Source organism: Vigna angularis, chromosome 5 (assembly GCF_016808095.1).
Source record: "Vigna angularis cultivar LongXiaoDou No.4 chromosome 5, ASM1680809v1, whole genome shotgun sequence".
Classification (NCBI taxonomy): Eukaryota; Viridiplantae; Streptophyta; class Magnoliopsida; order Fabales; family Fabaceae; genus Vigna; species Vigna angularis.
Window position 1 is genome coordinate 34440907 of NC_068974.1, and position 24113 is coordinate 34465019.

The window sequence follows — 24113 nt, forward strand, 5'->3', positions numbered from 1 at the left end:
GCTTTTTTTTGGTGTTCATTTTTTAAGTTTCAAGCAAGTTCTATATTTAGTTATGAAACGCCATTTCGTAATAGCTACAATTCATTCCAATTTAATAATCCTCTACAATTTGTTTCGAATCCTCAATTTCAAGCATTGTAAGCTCATTTCCCTTTCAATATTAAAAGACAAAAATACGTTTAATTTTTCTCTTGTTTTTTGACTTGATGTATACTTAAAAAAAAAATTGTATTATCACATGGTACATTCTTAAGGACAAACAAAATGCTAGAAAAACTTTTACTAAACCCGTTTTATCTAATGAAGTCGGACTCCCCGTGAATACTCTTTACATGCTATCTAGAATATTGGATCAAATCTAGCCTAGCAATCAAAGCTACGTTGATGTTCGAACCAAACCCGAAAGAGAGATATGCATACTAGGTTCTAGATCATGAGATTGTTAAATGTCTCTTTTGGATTTCTAGAATGCCGAAAAATATTAACTTGAAGTGGACCTCTCAACATACACGCCGTGAGATACTCAAATGTCCGTGAATGAATTACAGTGGGATTCTGCGAAACATACGATTAGAGAAATTATTCTCGAATCTAGTAGCGACAAGTAATTTGAAAACGTTAAAACTTTCAAACTTCTCGGTCTTATGTGCTCTACAATATATGCTTTTGAATGTCAAGTTTGCCAAAATTTCCCATCTGATCGACATATGATGTATCAGGTAAAAAAAATTCCAAGAGTGACTCAATGTAAAGGATGAAAAAACATCCAGCAACTTGTGGTAAGACCCTTTTTTGTCTTGTCTAACATATGATGATATGTTAAAGCGTCGTTCTTCCCCATCAAAGACATTTAAAAAGACAATTAGTATAATCAACAAATTAAGGAGTCCCGGCGGCATTGAACACCGACCAAGTTGCACAAACCATGCATCGTAAGGTCAGATGCTAACATCATCAAATTGTCTTGCAAAAGTTAATTGCAGACTCGTTCCTTAAGTTAGCCGCTAGCACTTGATTGTTTTGCTACTTCACTAGAATTACAAGTGAATGCTACGCTATCATGTTCATCTTTTTTTTTTCCTACTTAGATCTCACTATTCTTTTCCTGCCTTCCCAAGCAAAATCCAACTGGCTAACACAGTATTGCATTTCCATGACAAACCACCTTTCATTGATGTGTAAGCATGCAGATCTGCTACAACTACTGAACTTTCTACAGAAACACTCCACCTAACCAAGAAAACAAACCCCTTTCACTCTTTTCATGTTTCCATATATTACCATCCCTCCATCATCCCCACGTCGAAAACTCTCACTTCAAGGACCACTCTTTCTTTCTCACCACCATCCTCACTTTCAGTCAACAAAAGATGGTGATGATGAAGCATCCACTCTTCTCTCTCACCCTCCCACTTCTTCCAATACTACTCTTTTCTCATCCCATCATCTCTCTAGCCCAGTCACCCGCCGCCGCACCAACCGCCCCCGCCAAGGCCACCACGGCCATCACTCCGGCCCCGGTACCCTCCTCACCCCCCACAGACATCATCAGAATCCTCAAAAAGGCCGGGGGTTTCACCACCCTTATCCGTCTCCTTCAAGCCACGCAAGTTTCCAACCAAATAAACTCCCAACTCCTTACCACAAACGGCGGCTTAACCTTATTTGCACCAAACGACAATGCCTTTTCAAGCCTCAAACCTGGCTTTCTCAACTCCCTCAACGACCAACAAAAGAACGAGCTCATCCAGTTCCACTTGCTACCCACATTCGTTTCCGTTTCAAACTTTGACACTCTCAGCAACCCTGTGAGAACACAGGCCGGTGAAAACCCTGATAGGTTGGCACTGAACATAACAAGCTCAGGAGGGAACCAAGTGAACATGACCACGGGGATCGTCAACGTTACATTAGGTGGGACTGTGTACACCGATCACCAGCTTGCGGTTTACCAAGTGGACAAGGTGCTTCTTCCTCGGGATTTCTTTGTTGCTAAGCCTCCTGCTCCAGCTCCAGCGCCAGAAAAGCCTAAGGGGTCTAAGAAGAAATCTGCAGACAGCACTGGAACTCCTGCTGATGATGCTGAATCTGCTGCTATCAGTGTGAAACAGCAGCATGTGATATGGGTTGCTGTTGCTGCACTTTCAGTTGCAGCAGTTTCGTGGTGACAATGAGAGGTTGAAGTTGAAGAATATAAGTATTGAAGTGAAAGTATACCATCTAGGGTGGATTCAAAGATGAACGATCAACATTTTGCAGATACATTGGTTTTAAATAATTGGCCTTTTTTCTTCTGTTCTTTTTCATTCGCTAATGGTTCAAGTTTCAGGTTGTGGTGGAAATTATATTTGATTTATAAAGGTTATCTTCTGTATTACTTATGAGAATTTAAAATTTGTGTATAAGTTGCATACAATGATCATAGAGAAATGATACACAGAAGTTCTTTTAAGTTGTTAAACTTGACATTATGCAATCTGTTTAGAGTACTACAAAACATTCTCTAGTACACTTCTCATATTATGTATCAAAATTGATTAATGTTTGGGCTGGATTGAATGATCAGTTCAAATAATCTTTACTTCTCAATATTTTTCTAGTTTTTTGTGCTCTTGAGCAGATGGACTATTAAAAATACTTTAATGTCTAAATTAGTATAATATTCTAACGGTTTAACTAATGTCATATTTTTTATTTATATTTATAAATTTTTCTATTTGATTAGGATTAATTTAATTACGATTCAATTTTATTATTTATCTATTTAAGTTAATTAAATGATTAGTTAAATCTGATCAACTATCGATTCTCGACTCAATTATCGGTTTTCAATAATTTGGTCAGTATATATACCTATCAATGTATATAGAGTACAATTAAAATTATACATTTTTTAAGGTTTAAGATATATAAACATCTTTCACCTACCAAATTTTTATACAATTTTTTTTAGATCCATTACTTTACTCTTTAAACTTTTTTCTTTATAAATACAAAATTTAACTTTTTTTTTAACGATCAAAATAATTCTGAAACCTCTAAAATATTAATTCCTTAAATTTATTGTTATCTCAGTATACTAAATTAATTGTCATATTTTTTAGTTATAAATTAAATATAGTTTATACTAAGGACTAAGAAACACTGTTACAAAAGTCAAAAAGTAATTTTTTATACATATTAGAATAAGAAAAATAATAATATTATTTATATAAACTTAAAATATACCTAAGTCAATTATTTTATATTAGTTTTAAATTGGGTAAGAATAAGAAAATGAGACGAATAACGGTTATTTTTTTTAATATTATAAGATAATTTAAGATTTATACAATTATTACTTTTTAAAATTAAAATATATTATTATTCTTATTTCAGAGATAAAACTACTGCTTACTGTATATTAAAAAATATTTAATAATAATTTGATATTATAATATGAAAATTATAAAATCCCATTTTAATATATATATATATATATATCCCATATTTAACAACATATAATTTACAAAATGCTATTACAGTTATCTCAAACATAATTATCATACGAAAAATACCTATATATAAAGATCTTATACAACATTCACATAGTCAAATTAACACATGCAATCAACGCAAACAATATATAAATATTAGCACAAACAAAATTTCAGCAAATCAAACATCATAATGTTACTCAATCATGCAAAACATAAATTTTAAGACATCTATAACTTAGAAACAAATATAATTAACTTCTCTTACTTGAAAGATAAACCAACAACTTAAAAACCCCTAAAACACCTTTAGAGGCACACAAAACTCTATATATTCCTATGAACAACACAAACATGATTAGGGTACATCATTAAGATCAATGATTAGTAGAGTTTCTTAAAGAAAGCTCACACACCACATGCGAACTAAGACAATTCACATACACAAAAGAATGTACCGACTAAGAAAAATGTCAAAAAAACTAACTTACTCTTTTTGGATAAACTAATAGGATATATAAAAGTTTTTGAGAGCTCCTATCAAGTATCACTTTAGTGGTCTCCAATCTTCTAAAAGATAAATAAACAATAAAAAACACTAAAGAGAAAAGAAAGAGTTTGAGAAGAAAGGTGTTTCAGAGATAACGAAAATCGTTTACAAAAATCTATTTATACTTTAATTTTTTATTATTAAAATAATCAAGTTTTACTATTTTAAATATAATATCAGTTCTAAAACATGATTTTCTAACCTATTAAAATATTAATATAAGAGATAAATTATAAGTTCTAAGTAAAATATAATTATTTTAATAAATAAACATTAATATATAGAAAATATTACTTTTAAATTATACAAGAATAGAAAAATAAGAGTAATGAAAAACAAAAATAACATTAAAAATAATAAAAATGTATATTTAAAATATTTAAAAAATTTAATTATACAAAATAATGATATAAAAGTAAATATACTTGTATATAATTTATTTATATTATAGTCAAAAATCAACAAATTGAAACGTAAAAACAATACTATTAAGAACAATGTATTAAAGTAAATTACAAGCATATAAGTTCTTTCACAACAGTCTTGAGAAGAAAAGAAGGTATCTGAATTTAGAGGGTTGGTGTTAGAGGGTATTTAACATGTGAGTTGAATAGAAACTTAGCATGCAATTGATCTATCAATAGTACATACTTTTCTTTTTCAGCTTGCTATAAATTATCAATACTTTTTGGTGGAAACAAACACAAGAAAAAGAGTAACACCTGATAAAAGCAATGCCCATAGATTTATCTGAAAAACCTAACACTGCAACATTAATTAAATAAATGAAACGTGAAAGGAGATTGGAAGCAATAACCTCCAAACCCCAAAACTCAAAGCAGCATCCTCATACATGTAATTATCCTCAACAAAGGCACCAGTTAGTGTTACTGCAAAATTGCATTTGAACCCTAGTAGCCTCTGAGGAATAAGATACTGAAATAATGTTTGGTGCTTGGTTTAATGGGATTCATATCCACAAAGTTCAATTTATATTGAATTCAACGAAAGTGGTAAATGTTTATTCATAAAAAGATATAAAAGTAGGGGAGAAATATACTTTTATTTTCAGAACTGTATCAAAAGGTGGCAAAATATTAACCTTTTATTGCATCTAATGTACTGATAACAACTATTACCAATGTTCTAAGTCTCCAGAGATCTGGGCCCTCACAATAATGTATGAAATTCATAAGTTTTAATTACAACTTAAAAGTAGGCATTAAGATGTCTCTTTCTCTTGCAAAAGCGAACCTGCATAGTTGTGCAGCATTTGAATTAACTCTCTTGCATTCAGACATTCTTGATTATATTTTGTACCTATAAGATAATATTATATGAAATGCTTAAGATTAACATTTTTATCATAGCGTGTGTTTGTAATGCAAAATATAATTATAATTATAGTTTATAGCAATTATGTAAAGCTCAGAATCTAAATATAGTACTGCATCAGTGGAAGAAGCATCACAATTTCATTAATGTGCATCTGGCACCCAATTGAGCTCTAACTTCTAACTCCTCTTTTTCCTGCATTGCCAAGCAAAAGGCAGAAAACATTGTTCTCACTCACCTTTTGCTCATCTACCTTGATGCATCACCTTAATCTCCTGCAGGACCACCACAGATCTCACACATAGCACAAGTATATATATAGGGAAATTTCATCACCAAAGCTTCATTCATTTCTACCTATCACATTCTTAATCCCTATAAAAGCCACCCCATTCCAACACCATTCATATAACAATTACTAATCACCAAAGCAACTTTACTTTATAGAAAAATGAAGCTATTAGTTTTATTCTCCCTCTTACTCCTTATACCTTTTTCCTCCTTATATTCAACCACATTAGCCCAAGCACCTGCTGCAGCTCCATCTAAACCAATTGTCTCAACACTATCCCAGTCACCCTCTTCAGACACCTCTGATTCTTCTCCTGATGACCTCATCGGAATATTGAGGAAGGCTAAATCATTTAACATCCTAATTCGCCTGATGAAAACCACCCAATTGATCAACCAACTCAATGCTCAGCTCATAACCATAAAATCAGGTGGTTTAACCATCTTTGCCCCAGATGACAGTAGCTTTTCACATCTCAAAGTAGGGTTCCTGAACTCTCTTGCCGACAATCAAAAGATAGAACTTCTGCAGTTCCATGTTCTTCCCACTTATGTTTCAAGCTCAAACTTTGATTCTTTGAGCAACCCTGTGAGAACACTAGCTGGGGATAACCCTACCAGGTTGCAACTAAACGTGACAGCTTATGGCAACAATGTTAATATCTCAACAGGAGTGGTCAATGCCACGGTCACAGGAGTTATATACTCAGATAAGGTGCTTGCTATATATCATGTGGACAAGGTGCTTCTTCCTTTGGACTTCTTCAAGCCTAAGCCACCAGCTCCTGCACCCTCTCCAGAAATAGCACCAAAAACTGATAATGATAACTCATCTGCTGCTGATAATCTTGGAACATCCAAGGACAGTTCTGGTGCATTCAGTTTGATGAGTTCTCCAGGAACAACGTTGGTGTCCCTCGGAGTTTCTTTAGTTGCATTGGTGATTATTTCAAGTTGAAGGCTGGACCAGACCAGACAATCTATTTGATGATTTTGAATTTATGTTCTTTCTCTGAGCTGCATAGCCTTTGAGGGACATGTGAGCTGCGAAGGATTGAGTTGTTTAGATGTGTTTCTTTTGATGCAATTAAGATTGTTTTGTGTGAATTTTGATGCAACTAAAACAACCAAAATTTTCATCTCCAACTACATGGAGTTATATTGATACATATTATGACGTGCAAACATATCTACCAAGACTTTTCTCAGTTTCCAATAATTGTCATCGTAAAAACTAGGCATTGATAATTTACAACAGTTTGATAAAGAACTTGAGAAACAGATCAAGAACATAACTGTATTACATAAATTTTCATAAATAGTTTCTTTATGAAAGTCATTTCTCTTGTATTTTTACTTAAATATGAATCAATGTATGAAGAATAGTATGGTTTAACAGAAAATAGAAAATGACTCTGTTTCTCTGTTCTATTCATGTTATGGTTCCGTTATATGGTTTAAGCTGTCTTCTTTCAACAATTAGACATTGTTTCTGAAGTACCCATGTGTAATGTGCTTCATTAACCATGGTCTTACAGATATGAATCTTCAGCTAGAGGCTAATGTTATTCATTCATGATTATAGATATCTTGAATATAAAGATCCACCGTGCATGAAATCCAATAATTAAATCAAAATTAATTTTGTCTTTATTTTTTAGCAATAACATCAATTACTTAGCACGAAGTGTGAATCTATATCCAAAAGTGAGATCTTTATATGGGTTAAAATGTCTTGTCTCAGTTTGTTTGCACTAAAATCAAAAGGTTGTGATGTCTTTATTTATATTTGCCATGGACAAGATAAAAAGATGAAAGTTTTCAGAATTTAAATTCTGTGGATGTAGAAAATTTTACTCTATCAGTAAATTAAAAACCATAATTATAATGAATTTTAAAGAAGGTATATTTCAAAAGTTAATAAACTCATCATACATGTTGATTTGTAATTAGATACTGTAAAATCCCTTTCCATTATTAATGCGTATATTATTTACTAAGTTAGTCTATAGCCTCTCTACATTGTCATTCCCCTTCTCCAACAACATATTACAAACATCTTAACAATGAATTTAACCTATTTATTTATAAATATACATGTGTTATTCACAGCTCACCATATATTTTACATAAAGCATCTGTTGGGCAAACATGGCAACAATAATTAGATAAAGGATCCTTGTTCTCTATGATAGATGGGATATATCCTCACACTCCACGGCTAGCAGATTTCATAGTCATAACATTTCACCAACCTATCATTTTCTTGGCCTCTATATAATCCTCTCCTTCACACATCCCAAATATCAGACACAGATTGCAAGAATAATTAGTTCAAATCATTCACATTCTCCCAGAATCATCAAAGCTCATCCACAGGCTTTAGTTGGCAACTGGAAGATGAAACAAGCAACCCTTTTCTCCTTATCACTCTTCCTACTCTTTTGGTCTACCACCTTGGCCATTTCACCAGCACCTGCAGCAGCTCCAAAAGCCCCAGCAGCAAAAACTCCCCATACCCCAAAGGCTGCAGCACCATCACCAAAACCATTAGTCCCCACATTACCTCAGTCTCCAGACTCTCCTGACTCTGTCCCTGATGACATCACCAGAATCCTCAAAAAGGCCAAAATATTCTCAACCCTCATTCGTCTCCTTAAAACCACAGAAATCATCAACAACGTCAACTCACAGCTCATAACAGCCAAGACTGGAGGCATAACCATTCTTGCACCAGATGATTCTGCCTTTTCAAACCTCAAAGCTGGCTTCCTCAACTCCCTCAATGAAGGCCAGAAAATCGAACTTGTCCAATTCCACATATTGCCAGAGTATGTGTCAAGCTCAAACTTTGATTCTCTAAGCAATCCTGTGCAGACAGTGGCTGGTAAAGATCCTGTAAGGCTTCCACTGAACGTGAATGCATTAGGTAACAGTGTCAACATTTCAACTGGAGTTGTCAATGCCACCATTCTTGGAGTAGTATACTCTGATAACAAACTTGGGATTTATCACGTGGACAAGGTGCTTCTTCCTCTAGATTTCTTTGTAACCAACAAGGCTCCAGCTTTGGCTCCAACGTCTCTTGCAAAGGCTCCCAAAGCTGCTAAAGAAAACTCTTCTGATGACGATCAAGAAGAAACAAACCAGGATCACAATAAATCTGGGGCACTCAGTTTGAGCAGAACAAAGTTGATGTCATTTGGGATAGCCTTGGTCGCTATGGCAACCATGTGGAGTTGATCATTTAGCAACTGCACTTTCAGTTTTCTTTTTCGTTAATTTCTTTGTTTGTGCTTTTCTTTTTGTTTAAATTTTCCTCTCTTCGTTGTTTCTTTTGAATGGATGTTTTGGAAAGGGGAAAAAAAAAATGCTTTAATGATTAACGGTTCTTATCTGAAACCATGCATAATCGTTCCTATTATTATGGTTTATATGGAAGGCCAGCAATGAATTAATGTTTCATAAATTCTATCCTCTTTTTCTTTCAAATATTTCCCCTAAGGTATAATCTATAATCTATAACTATATGAAAACTGTCCAAAGCATCCAAATATAGTTAATTCATTTTGAATGTTCTTGAGTTGAAAAGGATCGAGAGAAACTATCTTAAAAGTTTCGTTTAATCAATATTGAGTACAAAAAATATTTATATTTTTCAACTTATTTTATATAGTCAATTGGGATGAGGTCACTTTTTGATCTTGCAATCTCAACAGGAACATCATTAACTTGGACAATAACAAAAATTACTGAACCTTGATTATCTTTATAAAAAATCAACAATGTTTTATTTTAAAAATTAAATATTAAAACAAAAATTAAATCAATGTGGAGACACTATGTTTGGTAAAAATAATTAGGTCCCAAAAGTTTCATTCTTTTTATTGTTCAAGTTCGTAATATTCGGGTTAATATTAAAGTTTTGAACATTTAATAAAACAAAAAATTTAATAAGAATTCAATTAAAATTACGCAAATTTATAAGAGACTTAAACTTATTTAAGTTATTTTTTATTTTCTGTGGAGACACAAACAATGACGATGCAAATATACTATCCTAAAATATAAAAAATTTGAATACTTAATAAAACAAATTTTTAATAAGAAGTAAATTAAAAATATCTAAATCTATCTTAATTTTAAGCCTTATTGTTCATGGACTGGGTGAAAGATTAAAATCAAAATTTTCAAGCTTGATTTTTTCTTTAAAGTTTGCATCAAAGCTTAAAAATATGAAGTACAAAATCAAAAGTTCGAAGTCTGCTTGAATCATTTGCACGGACAGATACACTGTCTTGGATTCCGAAGTTCTATTAAGAAATATGTTATTCATATAATTTGTAATTAATAATCTGACATGCTATATGGAGCTAATTTACTAAAAGGAAAAATCAGCTTTCTCTCAAGTCCCAAGTAATATTAGAAGACTCTAGGCATGACAAGTGCAATTTACAGTAATCATAGCTCCCAAAATTGCTGAACTTCTTGATTTTATTAGTAAAATTGTACTCTGATCTGCATCAATATGTCTTCTTCTCTGTTTTGTGATCCATGCTAGTAAGTTTTATTAGGAAATGGTTCCCAACTGCGATTTTGATCAGAATGTCAAAGTTTTCAAAGTTTACTTAATATAAAATGCAAACTTTGCAATCACAATATCAACAATCATGATTGCAATCACAGTTTAAAACTTTGCATCTTATAGAAATACAAACAGTTGCAACAACTCCTTACTATTTTGTCAGGGATCCACCACAGGGTGTCACTCCCTTTCTCCAACTACATTATATTTCTTACAAAAGATGTTAAAAAGCAAGTTCGATTAATATGTCTGCATTATCAAATTATCAGCAAAGATGCAAATAATAGTTAGATAGCAAATCCTCATCTCCATGACAGAAGGGATATACCTTCCACAGCTGCAAATTTTGCAACCTGTTAACCACAACATTTCACCAACACATAATTTCTTTGGCCTCTGTACTACTCCTCACATTGGAAATAAATTGTAAGAAGCGTTTATTCACATTCTTTCAGGAGCATAAAAGTCATCTATAGTTATTTAATGTGTCCATTCTCAGTTCACCATATCCGAACTCAATACTTAAACTAATTTATGCTAATATCATTTAGACTAGATAAACTATCCTTATTCTCCATGACAGATGGGATACACACCCTCAGACTCCCCAGCTAACAAATTTCACTGCCATAACATTTCACCAACCTATAATTTCCTTGGCCTCTAATCACTATATAAGCCCTCTCTTTTCACAAATCCAACATATCAGACACAAACTGCAAGAATCATTAATTCAAACCATTCACGTTCTTCCAAAATCATCAAACCCCTCAAAAGGCTTCAATTGGCAATTGGAGGATGAAACAAGCAACCCTTTTCTCCTTATCAGTGTTCCTACTCTTTTGGTCTACCACCTTGGGCATTTCACCAGCACCTGCAGCAGCTCCAAAAGCCCCAGCAACAAAAACTCCCCATACCCCAAAGGCTGCAGCACCATCACCAAAACCATTAGTTCCCACATTACCTCAGTCTCCAGATTCCCCTGACTCTGTCCCTGATGACATCACCATAATCCTCAAAAAGGCTAAAATGTTCTCAACCCTCATTCGCCTCCTCAAAACCACAGAAATCATCAACAACGTCAATTCACAGCTCATAACAGCCAAGACTGGGGGCATAACCATTCTAGCACCAGATGATTCTGCCTTTTCAAACCTCAAAGCTGGCTTCCTCAACTCCCTCAACGAAGGCCAGAAAATCGAACTTGTCCAGTTCCACATATTGCCACAGTTTGTCTCAAGCTCAAACTTTGATTCTCTGAGCAACCCTGTGCAAACGGTGGCTGGTAAAGACCCTGTAAGGCTTCCACTCAACGTGAATGCATTAGGTAACAGTGTCAACATTTCAACTGGGGTAGTCAATGCCACCATTCTTGGGGTAGTATACTCTGATAACAAACTTGGGATTTATCACGTTGACAAGGTCCTGCTTCCTCTAGATTTCTTTGCAACCAGTAAAGCTCCAGCGTTGGCTCCTTCATCTCTTGCAAAGGCTCCCAAAGCTGCCAAGGAAAATTCTTCTGAGGATGATCAAGGCGAAACAAAGCAGGATCGGAATAAATCTGGGGCAGTGAGTTTGGTTGGCTTTGTTGGAACAACGTTGATGTCTCTTGGAATAGTTTTGGTCGCAGTGGCAACCACGTGGAGTTGATGATCCATTTGGCAGCTGCTTTTTTCAATTTTCTTTGTCATACATGGTGTTAATTTCTTGTTTCTTTTTTTCCATTCTTGTTTACACTTTGCAACCTGTTTCTGGTTTCGTATCAGTGTACTGAAATGGATGTGATTCCTTCAATGAGTAATTGTTTTTCAGTTTTCCTGTTCTGAAAAGAAAGTTTGAGTTGGAGTAATTTAGCACAGAAAATTTGTGCGTTGTACGTATCATGCTTGGAGAATTAAGGAGTTTGTTCGTATTATTGTTAGCTAAAACACAAATTTCAATAGACCATTAAAAATGTATAGTTGAATTGATTTGATAAACTCTAAGGGCATGAGGTCAAAATTCTTACACTAGAAAAATCTCATATAAGTACAATTTTATTACAAGCTGTGAATCTGATTTTCAGCCTAATAAATTGAGAGCAAAATTGTAACATTATTCTCTATTATGTTGGTAAGAATAATAACTTTGAAAGCATTAGTGAATGAGTTTCAAGAGTTGAAATTGATCCAAAAAATTTGAGATTATGAAAATGTGGTATTTAAGTGTTTCTATTTTTTCAACCTCTGCTTTGTAAATTTTGATTTGAACAATAGTTAGATTATTTAATAGCAATGAAATTTGTTCACACCTTGGAAGAGGTATTATTTACTAAGATAGACTTCTAATTTAACATCTAAAAGAGATAATGTTTACCATTAAATAATAGAAGGTCAAGAGAAATGAATGAACCTTTTGGATTCATTACGATGTTTGTTTATGGGTAGACTCACTTAATTTCTCAAATCCATATATAGATTAGAAAACTATATGATACCAATTATTAATTATTTTATATATATTTACAAAATAAGAGATTTATTATGTGAGGAAGAACAACTTTTTTAATTTTTTTTAAAATAGTAGCATTATCTTTAAATCAAACTAATAATTTCTTACATTTTAAAATAACTTGTTTTTCTTTTTTCTAAACACTATGTTAAAATTTAAAACATAAAAAAAAATATTCTTAGTAAAACTAACTTATTTAAATTTAAATAAAAATTATTCATTGATTTTTATCGAAAATTAAAATTATGATATTTAAAAAAATAGCACAAAGTGAATTTAGTAACTTGATGGTTGAAATCAGGTGAAGTTGTAAAATATGGTATAATATAAATAGTTGATTTAGATTTTGATAAACAAGGTATGATTAATTCAAAATATAGTTTATAATGATATTGCAAACAATTGACAGAAACATTCTGTGCATAATACAATTTAGAAAGTGATATAACACCAATCAATTAGGCAACAGATGCGCCACCGTAATCTCCTTGTCAGATAAAGAGACTATGTCTCAGTAGTGTCTCTCTATTTTTCGTGTACTTTTCAAAGAAGAACTCACTGCTTTGTCAATCTTATATACGATAATGCAACACCTAAATATCAAACAAGATAGTTCATAAATCAGAATTAAAGGTTGTATAACATGGCCCTTCACCTACCTGTGCTTCTCTATAAAAAGCCTACATGCATTTCATTGTATTATCACTCGCAATCAATTGTAATATCATCCAAACCTTCATTGAACAAAACCAAAAGATGATGAAAAAGCAATGTGTTTTGTCTTTCTCAGTAGCACTGCTAGTTTCATTTTTGTATTCCACCACCACTTTAGCTCAATTATCACCAGCTTCTGCCCCTCTTAAACCAGTTCAAGCGACCCCTACCCCACCAGTTAAGGCTTCTAAATAGCCATTGGTTCTCTCATTGCTACAGTCACCAAGTGATGCCACTCCTGACACTCCAGCGGTTCACATTGTTGGAATCCTGAGGCACAGGCTAAGTCATTCAACATCCTTATCCGTCTCATGAAAACCACCCAATTGATCAACCAACTCAATGCACAGCTCCTCACCACTAAGTCAGGTGGCATCACCATTCTTGCACCTGATGACAGTTCCTTCTCTCAACTCAAAGCAGGCTTCCTCAACTCTCTTTCTGATGACCAAAAGCTCGAGCTCTTACAGTTCCATGTTCTGTCAGACTATGTATCTAGTTTCAACTTTGATACTCTAACCCATCCTGTGAGAACACTTGCCGGAGTTAAACCTGGAAAAGTGGAAACTGAACGTGATAAGTTACGAAGGCAGTGTGAACATCTCAACGGGTGAGGTTAACACCACCATCACTGGCATTGTATACACAGATAAACATCTTGCTATTTACAAGTGGGTAAGGTGCTTCTTCCTATGGACTTTTTTACTGTTGCTAAAGCACCTGTAAAGCCTCCCTCCTTGGCTCCACAACCTTCAATTGACGCATCAAAGCCACCTAAAGCTGATAAAGATGACTCGTCTTCTTGAGATTCCTCACATGTTAATGCCACCGAACAAAGCTCCGGCACCGGCAAGATCACCATGTACGGAAAGTTAGTGCCACTTGGACTAGGTCTTGCACTTGTGGCTATTACCATGTAAACTTAACGGGGACAATTTGATTGTTTTCATTCTTTAAAACACGCATGTTCCTTTTATGTATGTTCCTGTTTTGAGCTTAAATGATTGTTTCTTTTTTCATAAAATATACAGAGAGATACTTATAACTTAAAACACACTGCAAATAGTCTTCTTAGGTTAGGTTGGGATAAGATAGGTCAAATATTTTATTAATAAATATTAAATAATTAAATATTGTGTTAATAATAATTTAAAGTATTATTATAATTTGTATATACAGTTGTTCATTCTTGTAATAAATAAAGAGTTATAGACTAACATTATAACAAGAGTTTGAAATATAAAATTATGTTAAAACATGATGATTTCATTAAACAAGTCACAAAATGTTTTGTAGTTTTAGATAATTTACTATTTATATTTCTTTTTTCATCCTCTAACTTTTGTATTTTGTTTACATTTTTCTATGTGGTGTATCTCACTACAAAAATAATTAATTTTAGGAGGGGTTTGTTTCCGGCGGTTTGGAAAACCCCGAATAAGTTCCGCGGTTTATGCTTATAACCGCAGGTAGTTTTTTATTTTGAATAATTTTTCGGCCATCCTTATTGTTCACCTTCTTTTCCCGCACCTTCATTTCTAATTCCTTAAATCTAAACCCTAATTCCCTCCCTCCCTCTCCCCTGCCTTCATCAAAATCTTCACCTGCTACGTGTTCGTGGAGCATCTCTCCCCGCTGTTTTCATCAAATTTTCTGTCAAACCCCTTCCCTACATCGCAATCTTTCCCCTCTGCTTCGTGTTCATTTGTGCTTTGTGCCTTCCCCTGCTTGGGCTGAGCGTCGAGGTCGATGCGGCAAGGTCCATGCGGCAAGGTCGAGGCAGCGAGGACTCTGTTGAGGCGATTTTTATCACTCCCGTCTCCAACCCCTCAAACTCAAATCCTCTTTGGTATGTTCATCTTATCTCTTCAATCTTCATCTTATCTCTTCAATCAGATTATTCTTTGTGTTCTTTTCCTCTTGCTTGAGCCTCCGATTCCTAATACTTAGTTCCTCTCCTTCCTCTTTTACTTCCCATTTCAATTCACACTAGGTATGTATTCATGTGTCTCTCTATCTATATCTTCATTTTTTACTCTAACCTAATATTATTCATCCTTTCTAAAGATCATCTCCTTCAGGTTTGTGATTTCTATGTTTATGCTCTTTTATTTTTGCAATTCGTATTATATCAAAAGCAATTTCGCAAAGATATTAGTTCATGTGCAGCGTCAACTCACCATTTCGCAAAGATATTTTATGTACTTGATCTTTTTGGATAACAATTATTTACTCCTTTGAACTTTGCAGGTCTTGCACGCTGGTGGAAAATTTGGTGGTGCCAACAGTGGGTACTCTGTCTCAGGAGGTAGGTTTGCACGGTGTATATTATGTTTTTATATTTTGACAAGGTATGGTAAGAAAAAACATTAGTTTTAATTTATAAAATATGTAAGCAATGGTACAAATGAATGTATGAAACTTTTTATATGGTTTTTCCAACCATCTAAATCATGCATAGCCTTAACTTTACGTAACACTCATTCATTAAGATTTTCAAACCTAGAATAGATAAACTGGATTTTTAAAATTCTTAAATTCAGCAAGGAATGGGAATTTGGCATTAAAATTAGGCCTCTTCATTCATTTTGATAGCTTTGTTTTGAAACTTTCCAGAATTCGAATCTTTTTGTTGTAAATTTGAATTTTTTCTTTTACATCAGAGCACTTATATCATGTTTTTGTTTCTTTTCTTTTTTTCTTCAATTACATAACTTCACCAATTTAACTGTGTTCTTTTTATTCTTTTAAGAAAACTAAATTACCTCTAAATGATAACTTCATAGTGAGCACTGCATTAAAATAAGGCCATTTTTCCAGGTTATAAACTTCTCTGTTAAGTATAAGGCATTGATACTCGAGTATAAATTGGTTGATGTCCTAGCATGAATCCTTTGTGAAAACACATGTAAAGTATACATTATGAGATGTGTGAATAAAAAAGATGTGCCATTAACTGATAAACAAAAACAAACTGTGAAAACATATATCAGTTAAATGTCATTCTAACATAACATCTTCTTAGTAGCTCTCTTTTAATATGCTTCAGCATGGAAGCTCTCTTTTAAGCTTTTTATTATTATTATTATTATTTCACTTAATTATATAATGTTTTTGCTGTAGGAAATGAAAGCTTAGAGAGAAAGGGTACTTGTTTTCTAGGGCACTTTTGTGGTCATCACATGCATGTCTGCTTTTCTTCTTCACTGTTCCTTTGAAGGTACCAAATTCCAGTAATCTTTTAATTCAATTTTGGTTGTTTTTTTACTCGAAAACTGATTCACACTTTGTACGCTACTTAAACACTCTTTGATTTTGGGGAATCGTAAATACATTATGCAAAGACATGCATTTTTAATATGCCTAATTGTGTGAATGTTGGATGGGATGATTCGTGCTATTTTTGGGTATCATATGACAGGAGATTGAAAATAAATAGTCACATGTTTGAATTAAGATTGATTGGTTGGAATGTTTTTGGTATGTGGATATTTGATGCAGAGAAATGACGTATGTTTGAGGTTGTGGGTGGTAGTTTATATTTGGATTGGAATAATAAAAGTAAAGATATGTTATTTTGAAAGTTATATATATTAAATTGGTGGAAATACATGATTTTTTTGTTAACGTAATAAAGTAATATGAACCTAAGAAACCAATTATTGAAATGTTAAATGTGTTTATGCCTTATATTGAATTAAAGGGGGCAATCATCTAAATTCCAGTTATGAATTATTTTATAAATAGTGGTATGGGTGTAGATTTTATATATACCTAAGTATGTTTCTAGGATGAAATAGTCTTTGTTTGCATGTCTCTGATAGCTTTTGATAAAGAAAGTAACAAAGAATGTATTGAAATATGTAACATTTCTCTTTTTTATTAGGAACCCTTAAGTGAATAATATTTTTATTGGTCATATGGTTTCTTATGTAGTTAATGAGTTTATATCAACTTATCTTTTTCAAGTTTTAACAGAGATTATTGAGAATTGTTATTTTTGTTATAATGAACTCCAGTTGTACTTGCATGAAGGTTTTAAATTGAGATTGAAATTGCTAAAAACTGAAGGCAAATGATTAAATGTGGCCGGAATTGCGATTGGGGAGATTTTTGAAACCATGAATTTTGGTTAGGGGCTGTAATCTAAACCTCAGATTGTAACTTAGTATGACACTAGGGTGGTCTGTTCTAGTTGCTGTATGAGAGTAATAGGTGTATGTATATTATGTTATCTTTTTAAGGTTAAATACTAGATGTGCTGAAGTTGGTTTATGACAGTAGTAATAGATGTATGGAATTGTTACCTTTGTAGTTGTGCTGAACTTGCAATGTGGATAATAAGGTGATTATAGGTGTTTATACTGACAACTCGAACTAAATTTTTTGTTTACAACAATTAAGTTGGATCTACTTATCCGTCAAGAAAAGGGGGGAAATGGTTATATGTAGAATAAGAAACTTGGAAATTAGCCATTAACTTTAGGAATCTAAGAATTGATGGATTAATTATATTATGATAGCAATTGGTTTGTATCTGCAATATGCTTATAATTGTCCTAGTGGTCTTTTTGTATCTGAGACTGCAATCTTTGTCCATTGATGTTGATTTTTTTTATCTACTTTTTATTTCTTTGGACATTGATATATCAAGTTGTGATCTCAATTTCTCGCAAAGCATAAACAAATAGGTCATATTATATAGTTCATTTTAATTTTTGTTTGCTGCTGTTTTTCTCTGCCTTGTTGCTTTGATTTCTGTTTTTGAGTTTTTTTGTTGTATAGTCCCCTTATAATCAACAAAAACAAGTTGGTGGAACTGACCAAGTCGGAAAAAAGGTTAGTAAATGGTTAAAGGGTTAGTAAACTAAACAAGTTCAGCAAAAACAATGTTAGTAAAGTTAGTAACTAACTGAAACAACTCAACAAACATATGTAAAAAAAATTAGTAATGTTAGCACTGACAAAATCACCCAAAAAGTCAGCAAAAAAAAATAGTATAGCTAGTTAGTAAAACTGAATTGCTTCAGCAAATCAAAGCTAGTGACTCAAGCAAAGAAAGGAAGAAACTAGAGCTACAAATCTGCTATTAACGTTAGCATGAGTAAACTGGTGCGGAAACTGCAGTGATTAAATCCTGTCAGCACATACCAACAAAAACAACGTTAGAAGCAATTAAAAAAGAATGTTAGTAATGTTAGTAAGCTGAGATAACTCAGTAAAAACTGTCAAACACAACAAAGTTAGCACAAAAATTAGTAAACTGATACTAGCACAAACTTGAGAACCAAATTTGAGAACTTGAAAACAGTAATTGAACTCAACTTCGCAAAAAGAAATAAAATTTGAACCTACAACTAGCTATGGCTAAACATAGAAGATTAGTTAGAAACATTAGTTAGTAAATTGTATCAGCAAAATAGAAAACAAAGCCCGAACAAGGTTAGAAGAGTTAGTGCAAAAGTTAGTAAAAGCAGCAAAAATTGTTAGTTAGTAGAAGATGGTGAAGTATTCGTTTGGGAGGGAGAGAGGTTCGCTTACGTTAAGCTGTGATGTGTGGAGAATGGATTTTGGTGGTTTTGCATGGAGGTTGGACGTTAAAACTGCTTTGAGATTGGGTTACTGATTCCAGATATCATACAAAGACATCGCTTTTAATCCCAATCGAACACTTTTCGTTGAAGTGCTCAGAACTGTGAATATATGAATCTATATATATAACTCCTGAGGCCAGCTTGCATGACTGTAAATTGATGCATGTATCTCGTCCTTTTGTTCCTTAGACGATTTCCCAGTTTGAGTTTGAGCTTTAATCACTATCTTGCAACATACCCTTCTGCCAAGTAAAAGTATTATGTTGCTTCCATCTCTTTATTTCATGGATTGAATTTTGTTGTTTGAGATGGTGCTAGGTAAGGTGGGAAAAAAATGGCGAAAAATGTGTTCTGGGGGAGATGGTCGCAACCCTAATCAATGTCACTTGAGATACCATTAACCTATGTAACTCTGGCGTCTGCTGATTGCAGCACGTTGTTGAGTCCAAGCCAAACGTGTAAAATTTTACTTTTCCAGCATCTCATTTGGATTTTACTCTTTCTCTTTCAAAATCAAGAATTAATTTAAATACACTTTATAAGGCATCTGGTGCACAAGTTTCGAATGATAAAATGATGCTTTATTATTTCCTAGGATTTAGATTTTCGCGAATATCATAAATATTATTATATACATGAGGAGAAAAGAAAGAAAGAAACGTAACAAGTATAGTTTTAAAATATTATTATATACATGAGGAAAAATATTATTATATACATATTTTTGTTAAGAACTTTTTCTGCCTCCTTCAATTCTACACAATATATTTCAGGTGAGTAAAATTAAAATATATAAAAATTTCAGTTTTAAAAGATAGTTTCAGATTTTATCATTTTTAATCCGTCAAGCTCCTTCTACTAGCATGTTTCCTTGAAGGCAATTTCTTTTCTTAGTCCCGTAACTTCTTTCCACACCCCCACATACTATTTTTGGAATTCTCCAATTTACCTTGTGTTATTTTATAAGAGTCTTTGGCTGGAATTCTTTCTGAACTGTATACTTACTTTGGAAACCTTCATTAATTCTCTTGCATGAGTTATTCAATGAGCATGGCCGAAGAGGGAGAAAGAGAGAGTGGAAAAAGATTAGGTATTCGAAGATATGGTGAGAAGAAGAATAGGAGGAAATTAGTGTGAGAAGATTGAAGAAACACATCAAGAACATGATAAAGACATTGATAGTGGGATATAATGCGTATGCTGTTAAAAAGAAGAGGGCTTGGAGGTTGGTATATAGCGGTGTGGGCGATGGGTTGCGTGGAGGAATACATATGGTAAAAAGGTGCAATTGGGAGTGAAACGAATGATACATCAAAAACTGTATCAGCAAAAATTTATTTGTATGATTTTTTTATTAAATATATTATCGACTAACTATTATGTTATATTGTAGGTATCTGATAAAGGGAGTGGACCAAACAATGGATGTAATGAAGAAGAAAATTAAATATTGTTATTGAATATCTTTGAGTCATACTTTTAGTATTGAACATCTATATTGAACATATGTAATGAACCTCTTTCTTTTTAATTTTTATGTATGAACAATTAGTTGTATGAATGATATTAGGTTGAACAATGTAGTTTATTTTATACAATATTATTAAATTTTAGTTCATATTAATTTATTGTTTGTTTTGTCAATAAAATCATTTTTATTATAATCTAATTTTATTACAATAAAAAAAAATGAACTATACAAATTCCCGGCAGTTTTAAAACCCCGGTAAACTAAACCATCAAAAATAGGGGCGGTTTTGAGATAACCCCAGCTAGTTCCGGCGGTTTTTGAGTAGCTCCGCTATTTTCGGCGGTTTTGATAAAACCCCAACTAATTCCGGCGGTTTCTGGAAACCCCCGCTAATACTGGCGGTTTTTCCAAGAACCGCCGGTACTTACTTGGCGACGGACGTTTTCCCACCGGTTTTTCCAACCGCGGGAAATATGATTTGCAGGGGTTAAAACCGCCGGTAATATTTAAAAAAACCCCTGGTAAAAATACAGATTTTTGTAGTGTCTTTTGTAGTTTTATATTGTCTACTTAAAACAATTTATGTATTTTTCATCTTTTTGATTATTAAGGAGTCTATTATTTATATTTTTCTACATTATCTAATATTTCATTTAAATTGAATTTGAATTCTTAATTTTTATTAACTCAATCTTAACAAAATAGAATTCTTATATTAAATTGTAACCATATTTTATAATCTCAAATTAATATGATAAAATATTGTAGTTTTTAAATTTTTGTGCAGATAAAATACTAGTTTAGAAACATTTCTGAATTATATATTGAAAATGAAAAAAAAAATGAATATGGAAAAAATGCCCAAGGATGTATATGCCAATGGGTTCAGATTCAAATACCCTACTGAATCTTTACTGAATTAGGGTTAGGAAGGAGTATGGTACGTTACATGAACCACATGAGCTTCAAAATTTTCAAAATTATATATGAAGAATTACTTTATATATATTATATAACTTAAGCATATAAAAAGATGTAAGATGTAATAATATAATGAAGGGACTATTTTTTTTTATTTCCATGTACAACAATGACATGCACATTCACATTACTAATAGTGTAGATATAATTGTTACATAAAGTAGAACCTTTTATCTTGGTATAAGAAGTCATTTCAATACAATTCCTTTTCACTGGAGTTACAGAAACAAAAGCTACTAAATATAGTAGAACACAGTTGCACATGCCTTGGATTCTTAACAAATCTGAAACTATGTGAGACACAAAAATACATACAAAGACCTAACGTGTCATAAAAGGGACACATAGGTTTTGCATGCAAGCCATGCATGAAAAGCTCTTCAACAAGTGTCACCATTCTTTCAGGTCCTGCCACCCAACCCTCCACTTACTCTATCCTCCATATATAATCATTTCCTGCACATCAAACTCCACCACATTCACCACTAACCCTTCACTTTTCTCTCATTTCTCACCATGGCTGACTTTCCCTACCACCAACAATCACAATCTGCACGACCATCCTTTCACTATCGTGATGATCCACACCAACAAACCCTCTGCACCCATGTGACCAAGGCAGCCATAGCCCTCACTGCTGGTGGCTCCCTCCTTGTCCTTGCTGCCTTAATGTTGACAGCCACTGTCATTTCTCTGACAATTGTTACTCCTCTATTTTTCATTTTCAGTCCGGGTTTGGGGTATGAGATTTGGTGTTTGGGGTTACTAATACAAAAATTGCATACAGAGAGTTGTTGATATTGTTAGAATTCTGAGCCAGGCTAAGTCAATGTCTCCAAGTGATTGTGGTATATGTTCATTTAGAGATTTTTTTTACACTCCAGTGTAATGTTTTAATGTTTTCATGTGAAAACTCTATTGGCAAAGTCAATGTCTCCAAGTCAAAGTCTCCAAATGAAAGTTTCCTGTGAGAAAATCACTAGGTGATCGAAAACAAAGGAAAGAGTACACGAATGATGATAGTGGAAATGTGGCATTTGGTGGAGACATTCAAGAAGTTTTCAACATTCAAGAATTGTGATAGAAAGGGAGAAATAATTTTGTTGCTTTTTTCTTATTTTATTATGAAGTTTGTTAGAAATATATACCTTACCGTGCATTTAAAAGCTTGAATGCAGAATCCAGACAAATAATGGACAAAGAAAAAGGACAGATTTTTCCTCACTATTGTTAATTTTATTTTAAATAAAACAATTTATAATAAATATGTCATATTTATTTTGTAACATTCTATTTTAATAAAATATTATAATTAAAATAAAGCATCAAATAATTAATATTATCTGTAACATAATCATAGTGATAGTAGATAAAGAAAATAGTTAGTTTTCCAAAAGATCTTATGCAAGAATAATTACCATCCTAGGACTATACAAGTGCATCACCATCTTTTTAAAAAAATTTGAATAAATTTTAAAAAAATTTAGTTGAGAACGTCTTCTTTTACTTGGAATGCATTAGAAAGCTTCCGCACCCACGGTCGTATGTGCATGGCGAGGGGGTGTTATTATGTATGAGACTCTTCAAATTCTTTTAAAGTTCCTGATTTTAGGATTACTATGTTTGACCTATCTATTTTTCTCTTTCCTTTTTTAGAGAAAAGGGGTGTTATTATGTATGAGACTCTTCAAATTCTTTTAAAGTTCTAAAGAAAGTTCTTTAATTTTAGGATTACTATGTTTGACCTATCTATTTTTCTATTTTTCTCATTCCTTTTTAGAGAAAATTTTCTCTTTCCTTACGGTATAAATTTTATTTTATAAATAAATATATTTTTGTCAATTTTTTTTATCAATAATTTAATATATTCCTACAGTGATATCCTAATAAAGCGTAAGACAAATCCTATAATCAATTATTAATACTGTATATTTATAAAGCGTAAGACAATCTAACTCATTAATACCTGCTAACTGTTCATAAATGACCATTAAGTTATATTTCATATGTATACTTAGTATATTATTTAACTATATATAACTCTTCAATTTATTTTCATGTACTTGATTTTAGGAATACTATGTCTGACTTGTCTATGTTTTTTCTTTCTTTTCAAAATAGGGAGCTTTGCAAGTAGAAAAAAGAGTGACAGTGTAAATTTTATTCTAACTATTGAAAGGATAACTTATTTGTATTTTGTAGTGTGAATCTGATCCTGAGTTGTTATTTCATTGCGGATCTTCACGTTACTAGCTAAAATGATTATTGTCTCTACTAATAATCTTAGACTATTAAATTTCAATATCTAATCATTTCTTTAAATTAACACCTAACAAATTATAAAATTCTATATTTATTGTATTTCACTCTAATATTATATAATTCTTTCAACTTAACGAATATCATGTTTCAATATTTCAAATCTTATCAATAATAATACAAGAGACTTAATGAATGTCACTTTGCAATATTCCAAAACGTATAACTGACAAAATATTAACATGAGATATTAAAATAAAAAGTTTTTAAGGCAGCGAATTTTAAAAAAGAATATTAAAAACCGAAATTTAAAACATTTATGATATTTTTTTTATCGAGTTCTATGTCACAACTTTTATGAAGGAAA

At 32.6% G+C, this 24113-nt stretch overlaps 4 protein-coding genes, 1 long non-coding RNA gene and 1 pseudogene across 5 annotated transcripts; all 6 read left to right on the top strand.

Moving 5' to 3' along the window:
- The first annotated feature begins 1290 nt into the window (after positions 1-1290).
- LOC108339795 (fasciclin-like arabinogalactan protein 12) lies at positions 1291-2452 on the top strand. The gene has a single exon (XM_017577002.2). The coding sequence runs from the start codon at positions 1371-1373 to the stop codon at positions 2166-2168; it is 798 nt and encodes a 265-aa protein (XP_017432491.1). The 5' UTR covers positions 1291-1370; the 3' UTR covers positions 2169-2452.
- Positions 2453-5723: 3271 nt separating this feature from the next.
- On the top strand, positions 5724-6821 carry LOC108339938 (fasciclin-like arabinogalactan protein 12). Its single transcript, XM_017577165.2, has one exon. It carries the CDS (start codon positions 5813-5815, stop codon positions 6608-6610), a length of 798 nt encoding a protein of 265 aa, XP_017432654.1. The 5' UTR covers positions 5724-5812; the 3' UTR covers positions 6611-6821.
- A 1148-nt stretch (positions 6822-7969) lies between these two features.
- Positions 7970-9041, top strand: LOC108339915 (fasciclin-like arabinogalactan protein 11). Its single transcript, XM_017577145.2, has one exon. The coding sequence runs from the start codon at positions 8053-8055 to the stop codon at positions 8893-8895; it is 843 nt and encodes a 280-aa protein (XP_017432634.1). The 5' UTR covers positions 7970-8052; the 3' UTR covers positions 8896-9041.
- Positions 9042-10832: 1791 nt separating this feature from the next.
- LOC108339897 (fasciclin-like arabinogalactan protein 11) lies at positions 10833-12052 on the top strand. The gene has a single exon (XM_017577120.2). The coding sequence runs from the start codon at positions 11036-11038 to the stop codon at positions 11885-11887; it is 852 nt and encodes a 283-aa protein (XP_017432609.1). The 5' UTR covers positions 10833-11035; the 3' UTR covers positions 11888-12052.
- Positions 12053-13448: 1396 nt separating this feature from the next.
- On the top strand, positions 13449-14468 carry LOC108340039 (fasciclin-like arabinogalactan protein 12; annotated as a pseudogene).
- A 545-nt stretch (positions 14469-15013) lies between these two features.
- LOC128196763 (uncharacterized) lies at positions 15014-19581 on the top strand. Its single transcript, XR_008249128.1, has 4 exons — positions 15014-15290; positions 15692-15749; positions 16565-16661; positions 18227-19581. It is a non-coding gene; the product is annotated as an uncharacterized LOC128196763 (long non-coding RNA).
- The last annotated feature ends 4532 nt before the right edge of the window (positions 19582-24113 follow it).